This window comes from Panicum hallii, chromosome 5, assembly GCF_002211085.1.
Source record: "Panicum hallii strain FIL2 chromosome 5, PHallii_v3.1, whole genome shotgun sequence".
In the NCBI taxonomy this organism is placed as follows: domain Eukaryota; kingdom Viridiplantae; phylum Streptophyta; class Magnoliopsida; order Poales; family Poaceae; genus Panicum; species Panicum hallii.
In genome coordinates, this window is record NC_038046.1 from 6047112 (window position 1) to 6067375 (window position 20264).

At 46.9% G+C, this 20264-nt stretch overlaps 3 protein-coding genes across 3 annotated transcripts; all 3 read right to left on the reverse strand.

Annotated features, from left to right (window-relative positions):
- Positions 1-2192: 2192 nt before the first annotated feature.
- LOC112895932 (ruvB-like protein 1) lies at positions 2193-10291 on the reverse strand. The gene is made up of 12 exons (XM_025963945.1): positions 10117-10291; positions 9797-9985; positions 9001-9132; positions 8726-8875; positions 8227-8382; positions 3815-3949; positions 3666-3731; positions 3383-3489; positions 3161-3260; positions 2987-3078; positions 2658-2727; positions 2193-2563 (listed from the first exon to the last, which is right to left on the reverse strand). The coding sequence occupies exons 1-12, from the start codon at positions 10195-10197 to the stop codon at positions 2474-2476; spliced, it is 1368 nt and encodes a 455-aa protein (XP_025819730.1). The 5' UTR covers positions 10198-10291; the 3' UTR covers positions 2193-2473.
- A 1230-nt stretch (positions 10292-11521) lies between these two features.
- On the reverse strand, positions 11522-15071 carry LOC112894441 (UDP-glucuronic acid decarboxylase 1-like). Its single transcript, XM_025962160.1, has 7 exons — positions 14442-15071; positions 13687-13834; positions 13504-13583; positions 12880-12963; positions 12721-12795; positions 12191-12283; positions 11522-12115 (listed from the first exon to the last, which is right to left on the reverse strand). The coding sequence occupies exons 1-7, from the start codon at positions 14988-14990 to the stop codon at positions 11927-11929; spliced, it is 1218 nt and encodes a 405-aa protein (XP_025817945.1). The 5' UTR covers positions 14991-15071; the 3' UTR covers positions 11522-11926.
- Positions 15072-16131: 1060 nt separating this feature from the next.
- On the reverse strand, positions 16132-18331 carry LOC112895038 (caffeoylshikimate esterase-like). The gene is made up of 9 exons (XM_025962903.1): positions 18293-18331; positions 18174-18206; positions 17975-18068; positions 17843-17875; positions 17611-17757; positions 17374-17504; positions 16908-17045; positions 16659-16757; positions 16132-16520 (listed from the first exon to the last, which is right to left on the reverse strand). Exons 1-9 carry the CDS (start codon positions 18293-18295, stop codon positions 16269-16271), a joined length of 930 nt encoding a protein of 309 aa, XP_025818688.1. The 5' UTR covers positions 18296-18331; the 3' UTR covers positions 16132-16268.
- Between the last annotated feature and the right edge of the window lie 1933 nt (positions 18332-20264).

The window sequence follows — 20264 nt, forward strand, 5'->3', positions numbered from 1 at the left end:
CTGGTAAGAGCTTTGGAGTGCGAAAAGCTAACTTTTATCATGCATGAATAGGGCTGGAGAATATCTGGAAATCTCATCCCTTTCCAATATTATTCTCTGGCGTTGTCCCTACCTAAATATGCAGTGAGAAAGATTCCTAGGCGACCCAACAACATTGTGCGCAAGAAACTATTGATGTAAAGCCTATAAAAAGTGGATACTTCTAGGTAAGCAAATAATCCTGCAGTTTTCTCTCAAGGCAGAGTGATGGTAACTGGTAGGACCAAGGCTACTAGCAAAGTTAGCACAGCATTACGAATTTATATTATGATACTAACATTATCGGATCATTTTATGCTTCTTTACAGATCACAAAGTCTGCAACAGTGCTCGCCACTGTTGGTCGCGTACGTCGCGGGGCTCCGGCAGTCCGGGCGGAGCGCGGACGGCAACTTTGGCCGCTCCCGGAATATGGGAGCGCGCGGCGCGGCCGGGCCGGGTCTTGCTGCTTTCGCTTTCGCCCGAGATCGCCGGCCACGCGGCGTCCCCCCGTTGGCCGCCCAAATTGCGGCCGTACAAATAATTGGGGCGCGCGCGGCCACGCCGGGCACAGTGTACCCGCACTGTACGACCGAATAAGGCATCCCGGTCCGCCGGATTCCTTTCACACCCCCGCCGGTGCGCCGCCGCCGCCGCCGCCGCCACCGTGGCGCGCGGCCGGAGAAGCCGAGCGCGACAACCGGACAAGCGAGCCCGCCCGGCCTCTTTCTCGCCGGGGTTGGGCGCAGCGCAATCATGCGACCCGCGACACAAAAGCTGCAAGCGGCCAAGCGGCGCGCCATCCCATGCTCCTACGCTACGCGCGCCACATAAAATTGGGAGCGAAGCGAGGAAGAAAACAGAGGCTAAAGGGCAAAGGGACTTGTCACCTACTGTGGAGATATTTCGCGCGCCCAATCCGATCCCGCAGCGCGAGAGCCCCCCGCATCGTGCAATCCCGATCACACATGAGCTCTCGACGTAGCTCTCGACGCGTACGTCGATCAGGCTCGGGGTGGACAAGCCGTCGCGAGACTTTGGCGAGAGCGATCCGGGAGCTGCAAGCTAGGTGCAATGCACCTGGCACTGGTATTAGGAGCTGTTTGAAACCCTGGCGCCCGCGCCGGTGGCCTGCTGGGGACGAATCGAAGCAAGAGTCATGCAGGAGCTGACGATGTTACCTGGCAGCCAGAAGTGGCGTGCGGCTGGGACGCGGGCCGGCCCGGGCGGGGGTGTCGCGTTGCAGGCGAATTGGTGTCAGCGCGTGCGTCATTTCCGCACCCCCGCCGGGGGCGCCGGCCCTCCCCTCAACGTTGTTGTCGCCGCGATCGGCTGCCGATCGACGACGCGCGGCGTGCACGGAAGCGAGCGAGCGAGCGGCGATGCCGTGCGCTCTCTCCTCGGTGATGCGGTAAACGCTACCGTACGTCGGGGACGCAATGGCCGGCGGTGCCGTAAACACTAGTGCCGCGCCGCGTTGTACATGTGCTGCATTTCACCCGTGCTAGCTAGTAGCATGGGTGAAGGTGACAAGGCGTTGCTCCTCGCTAGGCTCGATTCCGGGGGGAGATCAGAGGAGCCGAATGAGCTCCGATCCGGTCCAGGGCAACACTTCGCTGTCTGAAAGATGATGAGATGGACAATTCAGTGCCATCATGAGACGGGAAAAACGCCCCGGTAGAATACAGCGACACCGGAAGGCGTTGCTTGTACCAGAGGACCCTTGGTGATCGATGCTTCGCCTGTCGCAACATCATCGACAGACAGGTGGCGCTCGGGCTCCAGACAGATGCTTCGCGTTGCCGCAGGAAATCAGGAAAACGATGGGCAAATGGAATCAAATAGTATGTGGAACAATATCAGCTATTTCCAAAAAAAAATTTATCAGCTATTTGAAAATAGGCAAAAAAAATAATTCAGCGTAAGATAGAATGATTCTTGCAACAAAATGCAGTCAATATTTTCAACAGACCGACACGTCCTTCTTACTCTCTTTTACATGAGACACTAGACAACTGTACTTCCATGCCTATAGGTTTACCTTGAAACATAATATATTGAAATATTTGTTATTCTTTCATAGGTGTAGGTATTTCAAATAAATACATTACAGTTGCCTTCTAGAGATCTTCTCCATGGTCAAAATTCAAAAGGAGTTTTTTCGTGACCAATGATGGTAAACTGTACTCGTGAGCACACGGAATCGGGCATTGATTAGCAAGGGTAAAAATACACGATAATTCTTGCACCAATCTAATCTGCCAACAGTATGTGAACAAACAATATGCCGGAATCGAGTCTTCGCTGGAGACTACAAAGTCCAAAGCAGCCAGTACAAAAATCACCCCTCAAATGTGCTCTCGAAGACTCTGCACCTGTGAACCAGACCGATGCAGTGTACATGACTAGAGTCGACAACTACGTTTTTCTCGGGGACTTCTACAACATGGGAAATCTAAGTGATGTATCTTTCTTGTTGCTCCTGGAGAAGACGAGCAGACGATTTGGCGTCCAAATAGAGTCCGCTAACTTCCTCAAGATCAGCCTGATAAAGATCACAGGTTCAGAGATATAAGCTTGCAAGCACAAGAAGCAGCTGAGGAACAGAGAACATTTTAGTGAAAATTCGGTAGATATACCTTGCAGATCTTCTCTCTTCCATTAGTCTTTGCAACCACACTGGCAGGTGATAGCAGCTGAATAGCATGTCTGCGGAGGAATTGAAGATATTATTACCGTCATTTATTACCTTATGAGTGATGGGGGTGGGGGGATTGCGACAATGAACTAGTGACATGAATTCTTATTTTTGTGATGCAAAGCATACACCTAATTTCTGGAGACTAAAAAGCGAATTGAATTTATATTTGAAATCAGTTAGTTCCTCTATGAATGTGAATGTGCATTGGGAACACCCCATAATATGATACGAAGCAATAACACCTATGAAGAAACCCAAAGACCATACCTCAAAGAAGTCTGTTGTCCGATCTCTCCTAAATAAGCAAGACTCTCTTCATCAATATCAATCTCTTCCACTTGTGCTCGGATAGCTAGTATCTGTAACAGGCAATAAACAAACATTAAAAGCAAATTCTAGACAGGAAAATCTGATAGAAATTAGACCAGAATAAGTAAGAACCTGGATCATCTCAGTAGGGCCATATGTTTCTGTTCGAATAATCACCAGCCTATCTAGAAGGTCAACTGGTATACCATGTGGACTTGTCATATCAGTACCTCTGGGTAAAAACATTACAAGATTCATTAAACATGTAAAATGCAATTAACTAGACAAGTGTGGGTGTATGCTGGTACTGCAGTTAGGTGCAGGGTAATTGAAGTGGCAAAGAAAATTGCTTACCTTACATTACATATTCCCCTATTTGTAGCAAGTATCACAATCGGTGATAATGGGCTCTCCAGTGCACGATTCAGATAAGAAAAGCATTCAATGTCCAACATGTGGACCTGAAAAAATGTTATTATTAATTAGTTTTGAATAAACAGAAAACATGATTGAGTTCAACAAATGTGGCAGTGCTCCACAATAATAAATATCTTTAGCAATAAAAAGAAAAGCTATTCCAACTAAAATTTTTTCTAACATGTGAGAACAGGGGATTTTCAATAAAATAGGATAATACCTCATCAATGAACAAAACACCAGGCACAAGCTCTGCAATTCCTTCGTCGATATATCTGTTTACCACCTGTCACCATAGAATAAAAATCAGGCGTAGATTCTTATATGATTGCCTAAATAGTCCAAAGTTGTCAGTTAAAAAAAGAAAACCTTATTAATTTCTTGGCGTAGCTTGTCGGTGATTTCAGTCTTTCGCTGCTTCATCATTTGGCCCATAAGTGATAAAATATCTTGGCCTCCTTGTGGCTGAGCATTTGCAGCATCCAGGTCATGAAGTGTGACATCCTGCATAAATGATGAGAAGGTTATTATCTTTTCAGAACAAGAGCATAAGAATACAGGAAGCAAATAGGAACATTGATTGTTATCGGCTATTGCATTAAAAAATACCATCCTCCCAGAGATAATAAAAGACTGGGTAATCTTCCAATTGAATTCACCTGTAACTTTGTTAGGTAGTAGTAGTTGCAATGATAGAACAGAGCTAATGGATCAAGGAGGTTCTTGTTGAAAGGACTTGGGCAGATGCATGCATGAGCTCAAATAGCAATTAATCTTTGTTTGAAACTATATTTAATTATTTATACATATATCATTTTACCAAGAAACAATATTTATTATTGGACCATATTTGTTGCTGTGGCAATCTGGTTTGCCCATCTTATATGATTGTCCAAACAAATCTATCTCCTAACTGGCTGATTTGTCGACCATGAATGCATCTCCAATTAAAAGAAAAGATGAATAAGGTAGCATAAAGATTGAAGGAAAAACACTGCCGTTGCCGGTCCCAAGCCCGCGATGAGAAAATGTGGAGGGTTGTGTTAGGTTTGGCGAACCAGCGTAAAAATCAGCCACTCTAATGGAAATGAAACCCATAAGAAATTCGCTGGGGCGTAACCCTCTTAGCGACGCGCTACATCGGAACCCGGGTGTGGTGTTAAATGAGCAAGGGCCGGGTCGTCATCCCCTCAGGGGCGCGTCGTATCGTGATCCGGGTACGATGATAAGTGAGCAAGGGTCGGGTCGTCGCAGCCTCTGTGGCGCGCTACATCTGCGCCCGGGTGTAGTGAAAATTGAGCAAGGGTCTTCGCATTTCCCTCGACGGGTGCGAAGGGTAAGGAAGCTAGCCGAGCCAACTAGAATTCGTCTAGGTAGTTGGAACGTAGGGTCTCTAACAGGTAAGTTAAGAGAACTAGTCGATGTAGCAATTAGGAGACGTGTAAATATTCTATGCGTGCAGGAGACTAAATGGAAGGGCCAGAAGGCGAAGGAGGTGGAGGGTTCTGGCTTCAAGCTTTGGTACACGGGGACAACTTCGGGTAGGAATGGTGTAGGCATCTTGATCGATAAGAGCCTTAAGGATGGGGTTGTAGATGTTAGGAGGCAAAGCGACCGGATTATCCTAGTGCGGTTGGTCATTGGAGATTTGGTCCTGAATGTGATCAGTGCCTATGCCCCTCAGGTAGGTCTGAGTGAGAGCTCCAAGAGTCAATTCTGAGAAGATCTTGATAGCATGGTTAGTACCGTGCCTATCAGTGAGAAGCTCTTCATAGGAGGAGACCTCAATGGCCATGTGGGTGCGACTAATGTAGGATATGAGCGAGTACACAGGGGTTTCGGGTATGGTAGTAGGAACGAGGGGGGAGAGGATGTTTTGAATTTTGCGTTGGCCTATGAACTGCTGTTAGCAAATACCCTCTTTAGAAAGAGGGAGTCCCATCTAGTGACCTTCCATAGTGGACAATACTCGAGCCAAATCGATTTTATCCTTGCTCGGAGAGAGGATAGACGCGCCTGCTTAGATTGTAAGGTGATACCTGGGGAGTGTGTTGTCCCCCAACACAAGCTTGTGGTGGCGGATTTTCGTTTTCGGGTACGTACCCACCGGGACAAACGTGCCAAGATTGCGAGAACGAAGTGGTGGAAGCTTAGAGGGGAAGAGGCACAAACGTTTAAGGAGAGGGTGCTAGGCGAGGGGACTTGGGAAGAAGGGGCAGATGTAGATGATATGTGGCTAAAGATGGCGACATGTGTTCGGAAGGTGGCTTCAGAAGTGTTTGGTGTGAGTAGGGGAGGCAAGCAGGAAGTGAAAGAGACTTGGTGGTGGAATGACGAGGTGCAAAGGGCTATTAAGGAGAAGAAGGAGTGTTTCAAACGCCTTCACCTCGACAAGAGCGCAACCAACATCGAGGGCTATAGATTAGCGAAGAGGTCTGCAAAGCGAGCTGTAAGTGTAGCGAAAGGTCAGGCTTTTGATGACCTTTATCAACGGCTAGGTACGAAGGAAGGAGAGAAGGACATTTATAGGATAGCTAGGACCCGCGAGAGGAAGACAAGAGACATAAACCAAATCAAATGCATCAAGGATGAGACAGATCGACTTCTGGTGAAGGATGAGGAGATCAAGGACAGATGGCGAGAATACTTCGACAAGTTGTTTAATGGGGAAAATGAGGGTCCTACTTTCGTGTTGGACGACTCATTTGATGATACCAACAGACGCTTTGTGAGGAGGATTCAGGAGACAGAGATCGGGGAGGCTTTGAAGAGGATGAAGGGAGGTAAAGCGATGGGTCCCGATGGCATCCCCATTGAGGTGTGGAGATGCCTGGGCGAGAGGGCGGTAGTATGGTTAACTAAGCTTTTTAACCTAATTTTCCGGTCAAACAAGATGCCGGAGGAATGGAGGAGAAGTATTTTAGTACCGATCTTCAAGAACAAGGGAGATGTTCAAAGTTGTACTAACTACCGGGGGATTAAGCTGATGAGCCATACGATGAAGCTTTGGGAGAGGGTTATCGAGCATCGACTAAGAAGATTGACAAGGGTGACCCAAAACCAGTTTGGGTTCATGCCTGGGAGGTCGACCATGGAGGCGATTTTCTTAGTACGACAGTTGATGGAGAGATATAGAGAGGAGAAGAAGGACTTACACATGGTCTTTATTGACCTAGAGAAGGCGTATGACAAAGTACCGAGAGACGTGATGTGGTGGGCCTTGGAAAAACACAAAGTCCCAACTAAGTATATTACCCTCATCAAGGATATGTACAAGGATGCGATGACTTGTGTCCGAACATGTGATGGTGATACCAGTGACTTTCCAATTAAAATAGGACTACATCAGGGGTCAGCATTGAGCCCTTATCTATTTGCTTTGGTGATGGATGAGGTCACAAGGGACATACAGGGTGATATCCCTTGGTGTATGCTCTTTGCTGATGATGTGGTGCTAGTTGACGAGAGTAGGGCAGGGGTTAATATGAAGTTAGAGCTGTGGAGACACATATTAGAGTCGAGGGGATTCAGACTGAGTAGGACCAAGACCGAGTATATGATGTGCGACTTTAGCCCGACTAGGCATGAGGATGGGGACGTTAGCCTCGAAGGTCAAGTGGTGGCCAAGAAGGATACTTTCCGGTATCTAGGATCAATGCTTCAGAAAGATGGAGACATTGATGAAGATGTTAGACATAGAATTTCAGCCGGTTGGTTGAAGTGGCGGCAGGCTTCTGGCATCCTCTGTGACAAGAAGGTGCCACAGAGGCTAAAAGGTAAGTTCTATAGGACGGCGATTCGCCCGGCGATGCTATACGGTGCTGAATGTTGGCCTACAAAAAGGCGACATATCCAGCAACTGAGTGTAGCAGAGATGCGTATGCTGCGTTGGGTTTGCGGGCATACAAGAAAGGATAGAGTCCGGAATGAAGAGATTCGAGATAGGGTCGGGGTGGCACCTATCGAGGAGAAGTTGATTCAACATCGGTTGAGATGGTTTGGACACGTACAACGGAGGCCTCCCGAGGCGCCGGTGCGTAGTGGAGTTTTAAAGCGGGGCGATAATGTAAAGAGAGGTAGAGGTAGACCTAGACTAACTTGGGACGAGACGGTTAAGAGAGACCTTAAGGAGTGAAATATCGCTAAGGAATTAGCTATGGATAAGAGCGCTTGGAGATTAGCAATTAACGTACCTGAACCGTGACATTTGTTACTTTTTGTTTAACCCCTAACTCTTCCTTTGGCTTGTGCCCTTTTTATGTTTCTTATTCTTGTTTTCCGTGGGTTTCATCTCTAGCCTACCCCAACTTGTTTAGGACAAAAGGCTAAGTTGTTGTTGTTGTTGTTGTAGTAAAGATTGAAGGAAAACAATTAGAAAAAATTTGCAGATAAAATTGCCATCCACGATATAACAATTTGCAATATGTTCTAATAGCTTTTAACCAACATATTGATAATAGAAATCAGTCTACATCAATAGAAACCAGTGGTCCAAATTTGCATTTTGGAAAGTGGAGACAACAACAGTGTCTGCAATATAGTGTTTCAATCAGTAGCGGATCCAGAATCAGCAGGAAGGTGGTGTTATAGATGAACCTAGCCGCCTAGGAACAAAAACAATAATTTTACATGGGACATACATGGGCTGAGGGGGGTGCTACAGCGTGCCCCCTGCAGATCCACCGCTGGTTCCAGTTATGAATATTCAATTTTGAAATTGTGAGAAGTTCACTTTCAAAAGCAAATGAAAATTAAAGTTAAAAATAGCATCTGAACAATACCTGTACTATTTCCTTTTTCTTATGGACTTCACCTTTCGGGATTGGAACATACTCCTCAGCTTCAAGATCATATTCTGTAGCAAAAGAATCGCATCTACCAACTCTTTTCACTGCACCACTATTTGCTTCAATGTATATAACATCACCCACTGCCACCTGCATTCCATTTGGAACCAATCAGTAGCCTAAAGCAACAAATGCTGATAGGAGAATAGACATAGCAGCCCAGAAAGCAAATATACGGCTATCATTTTTCAATGTCAACAGAGCTACATAACTCCAGAAGGACCAGTTTCCATCAGGACATCAAACAGTGGCTTAGCATAGAATTTTCCAATGAGTAAATTCTCAATAAGATTCAACCAAAGGTTAAACATGTGTGCTGATACTTCATTTGAGCAAAAAAAAAAAAGCAATTATACCAACCCAATATTATGAAGAGTCAAAATGTAATCCAAAGGTGTAGCAGAAGGGAAGTGGTAGCGAAGCAGGAAGTTACCTTTTCTTTGATTAAAGCATCATAAATTGAAGGATCTAACTTCAGTTGCTTAGTCCCTTTAACAGTCTTTAGACCTATGATTACATGGCTAATGCTTTTTGCGTATCCACCTGTTGTACTCTCAGCCTCTTCTGGGGAAAGTTCAGTAACCTAGGAGCAGAGCAACAATGATCAATCCATGAAAGCATCCATTATCGAAGTTATTATAAAATCTGTTGGTACATCAAGGGAAACACTAATTTAAGCATAACATGGTATTCAAACTTATTACTTACCTCTCCTTCATAAACCTCTTTGTTTTCCTTTATACGCAAGCCTATAGCTCTGCGAAAATTTTCCATCAGCACCTCAGTTTTCTTGACCTCTGAGGAGTACACTTCCGATCCTACCATAGGACAGAAAGGGACCTGCATTGCAGAATAGCAAGACAAGGGAGCGAATCACTGGATGAGATCAACACAAATTAGCATTAAAAAAACAAAATCAATAGAATTTTATTGGGTAAGATGTTTCTCTAAAGCACCAATTCAATTAGTAGAACATGAAATCTAACCACATGGCTCCAATAAACATTGTCTGCTAAAAAGCATGAACTTGGTATGAACTTCGTAGACAAACTTTTTGAGAAGTCTGATAAGAAATTCCACATCTAGAGGTGGTTTCACCAAACAGGCTAATTCACAAACAGAAATAAAGAAATTTGCCAGAGACTATTTTGCGAAGTCTGATAAGCAATTCAACATCAAGAGGTTCATCAAACAGGCTAATTCACAAACAAATACAGAAAACTTGATGAAGGTAGCGTATTATTATCAGAGCATGTCTTCATTCCCACAACCACCACCCTCTAATAAAGACTTAAGGTGGTTACTCCAATTTAGCTATAAAACTGGTACTCCACATGTCAATACAGCAAACTATATGTAAATTCTCACAAAGCATAATTCCGTGGTACGAGATTGAACATTATCACCCACAAGGAAGGACAGCGGAAAGGAATAAAACCCTAGCTATACCACCAAAACGAATAGCTGATTCGTGCGAGGAGGCGGAGCAATTGAAGCCACGCACCTTGCTGCCGAGCTCCTGGGAGACGCCGAGCGCGAGCGCCGTCTTTCCCGTGGCGGGCGGGCCCGCAAGGAGCAGCGCGCGGCCGGCCATCTTCTTCTGGCGTATCATGTCGACTATCAGGCCGCACGCCTCCCGCGCCTCCACCTGCCCCACGAACCCCGACGCCATGGCAATCGCCGCCCCATTGGCCTGCTCCCACAGAACAAACACAAACCAAGCCTTGAGGATCTACAGGGACACACAGAAGCTAAAACCCTAGAAAAACCCCTCCCCTCGCGGGAAAGGGGGAACGGAGAAGCGGGAGGGATGGGGGCAGCTACGTCGAGGCCGAGGCCCTTGATGTGGGTGTGGGTGGCGATGCGCTGCTTCTTCGACGTCGACTGCACCTCCTCGATCCTCATCGCCGCTACCGCCCGCCGCCGCCGGTTTCTACGCGCGGTGTCTCTCTCTCCCGCCGCAACAAATTTGGGAGCGGAGGGGAAGCAGGGGGGAAGTGAATGCAGGACGTGACTTGAAGAGGGCATGACGGCCCACTGCCCACTGGGCCCGAAATAAAAGTGCGCAGTCGCGCCCAGACTCCAGACTTCCGGAGCATTCGCTTCTTCCTAAAATACGTAAACCATCCTTAAAGGCGTATACTCTGAGGCTAGGTCGGCTAGCTGCTAGCCTGCAGGTGGAAGCGAATTTCCACGACCCAGACAGCACGCTTTTCAAAAAAAAAAGAGAGAGAGAGAGAGACCCAGACAGCACACAGCAGCAGTTCTCAGAGTTGTTTCTGCTACTCCAACAGTCCTAATGGAGTGGTTTGGCTCAAACCAACTCACTTTGTTCTTACTTATCCAACCATTTGCCCTCTAGATCACCTAAACCAAGTCTTTGCAGGCACGCACCGATCAAACACAAAACACTCGCATGACCGAGCCAAGATGCACGCGCGATCCTGTACTCGCGTCTTCAAGGAAGCCTGCACTGCTCTCGCATTCCTACTGGCCGTGACAAGCACGGCGACCGCCGGCCGGGCGGAACGTCACATCCCCCCGCCCCCGTCCCACAGCTCCGGCCAGATGATCACACTGTACACCGCCGGCCACGCAACGCCCAAGGCCACAGCTGCTTCCTCACGGCACGCTGTCTTCACCAGTGAGGGCCCGATCAGCCACCACGGCAGCTGGCTGCGCGCCCTGACGCGGCCAGGCGCGCTCCGGGCAGGCACGGTGACCATCGTCGACGAGGAGCTCCGCGGCAGGAAGGAGTTCGGGCTGCCTTTGGAAGGGAGGCTGCAGGGCGTCCTCGTCACTAGCTTGGCAGACAACAGCAGCCACATGGTGGCCGTGAGGGCCTCGTTTGCCGGCGACGGCGCGGAAGACAGCCTCAGGTTCTTCGGCGTCCGTCGCGACGACCAGGAGGAGTCTCACATCGCGGTGGTCGGAGGGACGGGGCGGTACAGCGGCGCCGCTGGTTTCGCCGTTGTCAGAGCGGCAGGTGTACCTGAAAAGGGTGGTAATGTCAGCTCGAGCAGGAAGCTCGCTTTCAGTGTGCATCTCAAATAGGAGGTTACAGTCAGAATTTGAAGAAACATGAATTTGGTTTCTAGTTGTTGGAGAATGAACTTAGATGAGCAATTTGTATCCGAAAACCATTCAGATACATGGTATACATGGTTTGTTAACTTGTTCAATAATAAAAGTGGAATTTGTAGGTTGACAGTTGCGTATATAACGGAGCTGGTAAAACGCATTCAATTACATTTTTCACATAATGAAGCATCCATAATGTCATGCTACAAAACCTCATGAAATACAGCATTATATCCTACCTCTCACCCACCAGTTGACAACATCTGGAATGCTTCCACACATGCACAAAAAATAATCAACTATTTCTGTACTCTCGCCAATGCACAAATAAAATTAATATGAATTTCACATGAACTTTGCAGCTATTTCACAGGGAAAAGTGCCATTCCCGTAGAAAAACTACTGGATCCCCATAGTTCAAATGGGGCCTACGTGATTCTACAGAATCTACCATGTATACAGTAAATTGTACTGCACGGCTACAGTTGGTGAAGAGCTTCTCGCAGCATCATTCAGAATCAAATGCGTCACCAATATCACAACATTTCTTCGGTTACTCATCCGAGATCCTTTGACGGAAGTCTGTCACCATTAACGGAAGGCCTTCCTTGAGAGAAACCTTTGGCTCCCAATGTAGCAGCTGCTTGGCCTTGGTGATATCTGGCTTTCTCATATGGGGATCATCAGCCGTATTGGGTTTGAACTCAATGGTTGCCATTGGATCAATTGTTTCCTTCACAACCTGGAAAAAGGCATGATGGTCAGCTTTGTACCATTTCAAGATAAAAAACAATATTTGAAACCATCTGTTACATACCTGTGCTAGCTCCAACATGGTAAACTCTCCTGGGTTTCCCAAGTTAAATGGACCGATATGATCACTCTCCATGAGAGCCATAAGTCCAGCGACCTAAAAAGATATATGGGAAAAAATATGAAAAACTTAATAATAGGCATGCAAAAGTATGTGGATCCATGGGTCTGACGGGCGGGGGGGGGGGGGGGGGATCCCCCACCTGCCTGACTTTATTTATAAATATAAGCAAAGCGCAAGATAAGATCGAAGCCACAGGAAATTCACTCTCCAAATTGGAAAAAAAGAAGTGGCAACAATATAACGGCTAATATGTGCTGGTAACCATTACCATGAGGCTGGACAGTGAAAAGTCTGGAGGAAGCATAAGAAAGTTCTGTGGATAACACTTAATTTTGTTTTGTTTCTTAGGATATAGAACTGCACAAGAAAGTGTTGCCCAGATCACTTGCGATAGGGAACAACAGCACAGAAGAATTACATCTAACAATCACAGACCACGCACATAGCACAATAAGACTATTTATGCTTACCAGATCAGAAACATATTGGAAACTTCGAGTTTGTTTCCCATCACCATAAACTGTCATTGGTTGTCTACGTAGTGCCTGCAGGTAGAACCATAGTGATGTTTAAATGTGCAATAACCCATAGCTATGGAAAATAAAACCCACAACACGTGACAAACAGACCTGTGCAACAAAATTGCTGACCACACGGCCATCATCAAGGCACATACGAGGACCATATGTATTGAAAATGCGAGCAATACGCACCTGTGTATATTTCAGTTAGTGAAAGATATTCAACAAGTGATAATGAGCAAGACACAAAGCTCCACTGATAACAAATACAGAGCTGTACCGTTTTGTTTTATATTCATCTTCAGATTGATCAAAACAAGATTGCGCGTACAGCATGTTAATGCAAATAATAAATATATATCAGCCCTAGAGTAACTGTTAATGAAATAAATCCACAATGCCAATTGGGAAATAAGAACATTTACAACCTTCTAGGCTTTCCTGAAATATTTGTCCATAATAGAACCACATCTTTCCAGATTGTTTCAATAATCAAGAAATCCTAAAGCAGAATTGATCATTTATGATATGAAGTTTAGATTGTGTTTCACTGAGTTTATTTATTTTGCCGATCAAGTAAATGTAAAACAAAAAACTGAAAGGCTTCAAAGCCTATACAAGAAATTTTGGTCAAGTAAATGTAAAACAAAAAAGTGAAAGGCTTCAAATCCTATACAAGAAATTTCTTGTCAAATCACAAGATACAAGATTCGACTACACAGACTAGATTACCTCAACGCCACCACCACGGTGATAGTCCATGGTTAAAGTTTCTGCTGTTCTCTTCCCCTCATCATAACAGCTCCTAACACCTGAGAATGACAAGGGTTAATTTTTCAGGAGGTGCTATCTGATGCTTTGAACAGAATAAAGAGGCTTAGAAGGCAATAACTGGGTGAGCATGTCACTGTGTACCTATAGGATTAACATTCCCCCAGTAAGTCTCCTTCTGTGGATGCTCAAGTGGATCACCATAAACTTCACTTGTGCTAGTCAACAAGAACCTTGCACCAATTCGCTTTGCCAGACCCAACATATTCAAGGTACCCATGACATTTGTCTTGTACTTAATTGTTAAGAAGCTCATTTTCGAAATTATTGACATACAGAACACTTGTACAAATAATGAACGGATAAATAAATGGTGATGGCCACCCCTCGTATACAAAAGTGACTCCCAAAGCCACACACGGAGAAAACAATATCAAGGATCTACTCGTCTACAGCAGGACTTCCTTTAGATTTAATTTGAAATTACTAAACTGCAGTGCCCCAATTCCTAGCTCAATATTACAACAATATTCAGTTAAACAAGAGCAAGAAGATGATGTTATCCAAATTGATCTTTAACTATGCCCAGTCAATGTTATCTAAATTGGTATTTTATTATACCCCGTGGATCTTTTTGTGCGCCTTAAGCAAATCTAGATTTGACAGTAAAACTACTAAAACACAGAAAGCCGAATTTGACCAAACTGTTTTATGCTTGACAGGAGCTAACAACACTTTGTCTGTCTTCCCACTCCCCAGATCCTCTATTGTATCCGAATTGTTTCGGGCATATTTACCATCCACCCACCCACCAACAAAAAGAGAACATGGCGATCAGATCAAGTCGCTTTCAATGTAAGCAAAATCAAAGAAGATGCAGATCCGGGAATGAAGGATATGATCGTCTTGATCGGGTTGTACTTGTAGTGCACTGGCGACGCGGGGCACGCGAGGTGGTAGATCCGGTCGACCTCGAGGAGGATTGGCTCGACAACATCGTGGCGGAGCAGCTCGAACCTCGGGTTCCGGAGGTGGTGCGCGACGTTCTCCTTCCTGCCCGTGAAGAAATTGTCGACAACGATCACGCTGTCGCCCTGCTCCAGCAGCCGATCCACGAGGTGGCTGCCGACGAACCCGGCCCCGCCGGTGACGACGACCCGGCGCGGCGGCGGGCGGAACCCGGCGGGGACGCCGGAGCGGGCGAAGGAGAAGAGAGGGCGGGCGTCGGGGAGGTGGGAGGATGCGGAGAGCGAGAGGTAGGGGCGGAGGAGGAAGAAGGTGGAGGCGATGAGCGCGCCGAGGAGGACGAAGAGGAGGCGCTGCTCGCGGAGGAGGTACCCGATCCAGGAGCGCGGGCCGGGGCGCGCAGGCTTGGCGGCCTTCGGCGCCGGAGCGTGCGCCGGCGACGGCGCGTGGGTGGGGGATGACTTGTGGAGCTGCTTCATCATGGCGGGAGAGCGGCCAGGCGGAGGCGGTGGCGGGCGCGTGGTTGGTGACTCGGTGCTCTGGGTTAGGAGGAGGTAGGCATGGGAAGACGAAGAAACGAGCCAGCCAAACAGTGTGATCGTTGCAAATTGGCCCTCCAGTAATTTGCTTTTTGGTTGGCCAATTATCCAAATTAGCTCCATTTGCCTAGCTAACTATTGCAACCTCCTCATAAAAAATTTGCAACCTGTATTTTGAAAATCAACTGTTGCAACCTGTAGACTGCAGTCTATCTACTCCAGAATTCCTAGCGACATTCCCCTTGTACATCATTAAGGTTCTTGCAGCGTGGGACGCACGTGTCTGATGGCTAATGACTACACTGTTGTTACACAAATTAGATGCACACACGTATACCACAAATGCTATGGTAGATGTTTGTGTACTGCTAGATAAAAACTAGCACAAAGTTGGCCGCCGACGAGATTATCATGACACTATTCATGGCTAATGACTATGGTCCGAATCCTGGTGTTTTGTCAGGTGTGAATCCCCCATGTGTGTTCTAGCGTCACTATCGAAAGAATCGAGTCATCTTCTGCTTAAACGAGACGACGCAAGGTGCGAAACGCAAAACATCCCTCTGCACTTCAGAGACCTGCGTGCACTAGGACGGGAGTCGTTGGACGCTTGACTTGGAAGTGTTCAGAGGTTTCAGATCTGACCCATGCACGGCCCGGCTGCTGCATTATTCAATTCGCATTTCGGCATCCAGCGCGTACGTACTGCTCGGACGTTGCGCCGCTCGAGATTTGGATCTGAAAACCTGCTGGATTACAAGAGCTAAGCAGGGGGCTGCACAGTGTGATGCGAGAGCGAGACGATCGACGGCGACACGTCGCTGTCCCGGCCTCGCGAAAGTCTTTCCGTCAGGCCGAAGCAAATCATGGAACTGCCGCTCTGCCTTTTTCTTGACCCAACAACAACCCTGGAGATGTCGGTTGGCGCACGCACATCATGCAGCCTCCATGGAAAACCAAAGTCACCGTGATCTATCGTGCCTCCCACTAGTGGCAGTGGTCTGATAGTCCGCCCAATGCAAGCTGCGAGGTGAAAAGCCTCCATGGATAACCAAAGTATTTTAAGCTCATCCCAACACTCGACTATAACAGCATGCTTGGTCGCTACTCGACCATAGTGTAAAATCTCCTCCCTCATCAATGGAATCCGGAGGGGTGAGGACACAATGTTTAGCATAACTTCCTTTGAATACATGCATGAACTTATCTACAACCTCTCTTCTACCATATCTCATGACGCTTCGTCGTGCTGTCCGGGACGGTGCCGCCGACTCTATCCTCGAGCCACGAGATCACGTCGCCGAAGACGCGCTCGACGTCCTCCGGCCCTTCACCCATGAGCACGTGCCACATCCCGGGGTACAGCTTCAGGGTCTTGTCCCTGCTCGACGCCCTCTCATGCAGCAGCTTGCTCCCAAGGGGATCCGCTACGACGTCGTCGGTGCCGTGCACGACCAAGAACGGCAACGACACCTGACAGGGGGCAACAATCACATTGTGAGATAAGATGTTGGATGGTTAAAGTGGCAGAAATATATAGCATGGTCAACGGAGGAGTCCAGGTTTTCTCAACGCCGCATGTGGTGTCTAACAGTGGCGAAAGCACCTCACCTCATGCAGGCTCTTCTCGATGTCGAGGCTGACCGTGAGGAGCTCACGGCCTGTCTGCAGCGCGAGGTTTCCCTTGTACATGTACGGGTTGGAACGGATCTGCACAAGAATTCAGACACGGATCGAGTGGCACTGAATACGTCTGCGACAACCAACAATAGTATGCTTGCCATTGCAACGAGCTTTTCTGAGTCGGCTCATTTTCTTTCTTCTTCCTACTGGATGACAAAAGGAGTTCTTCATTGTTACCTCTTTCTTGAACTGGGGATCTTTGCAGACTTTGTCAATCATGTCCGTGGCAGGGATGACTCTCCAGCTAGGCACAACGGCGCTGATCATCTTCAGTGCACTGACGACGATCGGGTGGGGACGCATGCTGTCAAAGATCTGATATCATGAGACAATAAAGTGTAAGCAAAAGCAACCATTCTGATAAGAACATTCAGAAATACACGTGGGTCTACTCACACTCAGGAACAATCACACAGAAAGAAACACCAAGACAAACAGTCGATCTATAGTCGATCGAGGAAAGAAAAATCTAGGTACGAGGCTTGAGACCATTTGACTCTTGTATTGACTTTTGAGAACGTGCCTGAGCACGTGTTTCGTTAAGAGGAGGGACTCTTGTATTGACACGAAGAAATTAAATGGTAGCATGAGGTGCAGATAGAGGCGTGCTCTTTCTGTTGTAGAATTCAATCGGGATAAGGACCTTGCACATAGGAGCAAGCAACACGGCACCGTCCCAGTAGAGAGGATCCTTCCTATGGAGCTGAAGCACCACGGTCCCTCCCATGGAGAAGCCGTAGAGGAACCTCTTCTTTGACCTGTTCTCCTGCTTCTCTGAAAATGCAAATGCTTATGCAAGTTAAAAACAATATTTATGAAGGTCCTATGCTGCAGTATAATTTAGATACATAACAACGGGGATTCACAGCTTCCTCCTCACCGCAGACACTCTTGAAATGGTCAGAACAGTCCTTGACGACATCGCTGAAGTTCGATATGTAGCCTTTTGGTCCTGAAGATTTACCATGGCCCTCATGGTCGATTCCGTAAACAGCAAATCCAGAGTGTACTAATCGAGCAGCGGTGTCTGTATTTTAAGTTTCAGATTATCATGCTAGTAGTTGATGGTTTTCTCTGATGAACAGAATAAATTATGATACTAAGGATTCTACCTCCCATCGATATGCTACACTCAGCTCCGTATCCTGGCAAATTTGAGCCAAGAAAAGAAGTTGCTTTTTTAGTTTTCATCAAGGCACAAGCAAGAGACAAAATGAAGGATTGTAAGGAGAAGATGTTGGTACCATGGCAGATAAAGATCAGAGCTCTGGGCTCCAATGCCTTCGGCATCCACCTGCAGGTGAAGAGTCTGTTTCCTCGTGAATTCACAACGAAGCCCTGTACAAAGCGTGCAGCAGTGTATTAGCAAAGACACTGATGGAATCAGAAGAAAGCATCAAGGTAACAAAATGAACATGCCAACAGAATTATTGTGCAACTAACCTCTTCATACTTGATATTGTCTCTGTACTGAGCCTGCAGAAAAAACATAAAACCGATTACTAAGAGTCTAACGAGACAAAGAAACCTGAAGAAACAAGGCAGATTGTTTCTGAATATACCATTGGATTTTTATTTTCTGAACGCCGTATGACTATGTCCAAGCGATCACTGAGCAGAAGAGCACAAGAGGTGTTGCACCATATATATAGTGGCCCTGCCTGAAGACAATTCGTTAGCAACACATTACAACGAGGAATGGTCTTCAAATGTCAGAGAAAAATCAGTCTTCAGCAGTAAGGAAACATATAATTTTCTCCTCATGCGCCTTTGCAGGAAAAGTTTTCTAGCGAATGTCTTATATTATATAGGAACCGATCAAACTGAGATGTGTGGAAGTGATAGGGGAAGCTTCCCATTCAGTAGAAGATAAATTTGACATGTGCACTGAGAAATGATAGACATGAACAGGTGTCGCATGTTTCTGATCTTCAACATCGTCGAGTGTGAATTAGAAAAGGTGATTTCAAACAAGTATATTGGATACTGGAAAACATCTCTTAGACTTTTGACATGGTCGGAAGTCGTACCAGAAAACAGTGTGTGGAGCCTGGTGCTCGCCGGAGCGGATACGCGGGAGACGCCGGCCGGCCTCGGACTGTCCCCAGGAGAAGGCCCCTCCGTAGTGTATATTAGGGGCCAGGCCCACCCATTTTTTACACTTCAAATTGGCCAATCTCCAGCAGCACGCGGAACAGGCTGCGCATCGTGCTTGCTGGGCCCGCTGAGGTCGTTGCTTCGCGCCTTTGTTGGGCTGTCCTTGTTCTTTTGTTGCCCACGTAGAAACCATTGCTCCTAGGCGCCGCCTCTTCGTCTTCCTTCCATCGGCGACAGAAACGATCGCTCCCAGGCCCCACCTCTTCTGCTTCCTTCGAGTGGCGATCTGAGGCCAAGTTCACCAAGCCGTGAGGTGCTCCGTCATCGACTCCCGCAACCTCCGACTGTGGTACATTGATGAGCTGTTGATTTAACCATTATTCGCTCCTAGAATTTTTAGGTATGGCTTGGAGGAAGCGTCGTCGTGAGTTGATGGCTAGGTACACAGACGACGACCTAGCCATGGCAGTCACCATTGCTCAACTTGCCAAGATCGAAGAAGAAGAGGAGCCACGATGGGGTGGATCGGTGGTCGGCCGTCGGACAGTGCCCCGCGATAGGTTCAGTGGGTATCGTATGTTGTATGCTGATTATTTTGCTAATGAGCTAGTCTATGGTGACGACGTGTTCCGTCGCCGGTTTGTGTTCCTACATCCATTGCATGTTTAGAAAACTCATTGATGTCAAGGAGATTTATGGACACTTCATGCTTTGTGCAGGTTCCGAATGCCCAAAGCAATGTTCATTGATATTTGTCATGGTGTCGCAGAGAGTAACCCATACTTCCAGAGGACATCCAACGCCGCCGGCCTTCCAGGTCTCTCCACAATTCGGAAGGTAACAGCTATTGATGCTAGCATATGGAGGCTCTGCTGACCGTTCAGATGAGTACATTCGTATGGGTGAGAGCACAATCCTAGAAACTGTGAGCAAGTTCACTCGGACCATTGTTGAAAAATATGGACACATCTACCTGAGACAACCTAATGCAGAGGACATTGCTAGGCTCCTCCACATAGCAAAAGAGCGAGGTTTTCCTAGGATGCTTGGAAGTATAGATTGCATGCACTGGGAGTGGGAGAAGTACCCTACAGCTTTACACGGTCAGTACTGAGGACACCACAAGAAACCCACCATAATTCTTGAAGCAGTTGCAAGTGCTGACCTTTGGATTTGGCACGCATTCTTTGGCATGCCCGGGTCGTGCAACGACATAAACATGCTTCACCGATCACATGTGTTCGACAACATATCTAGGGGTACTACACCAGAAGTGCATTTCAATGTTAATAGTAGGGACTACAATATGGGTTACTATCTAGCAGACGGTATCTACCTTCTTTGGGCAACCCTTATAAGTGTCATCCCTAGCTCTCAGAACAACAAGCAGATTCTCTTCACAGAAAAGCAACAGGAGTATCGCAAGGACGTGGAGCG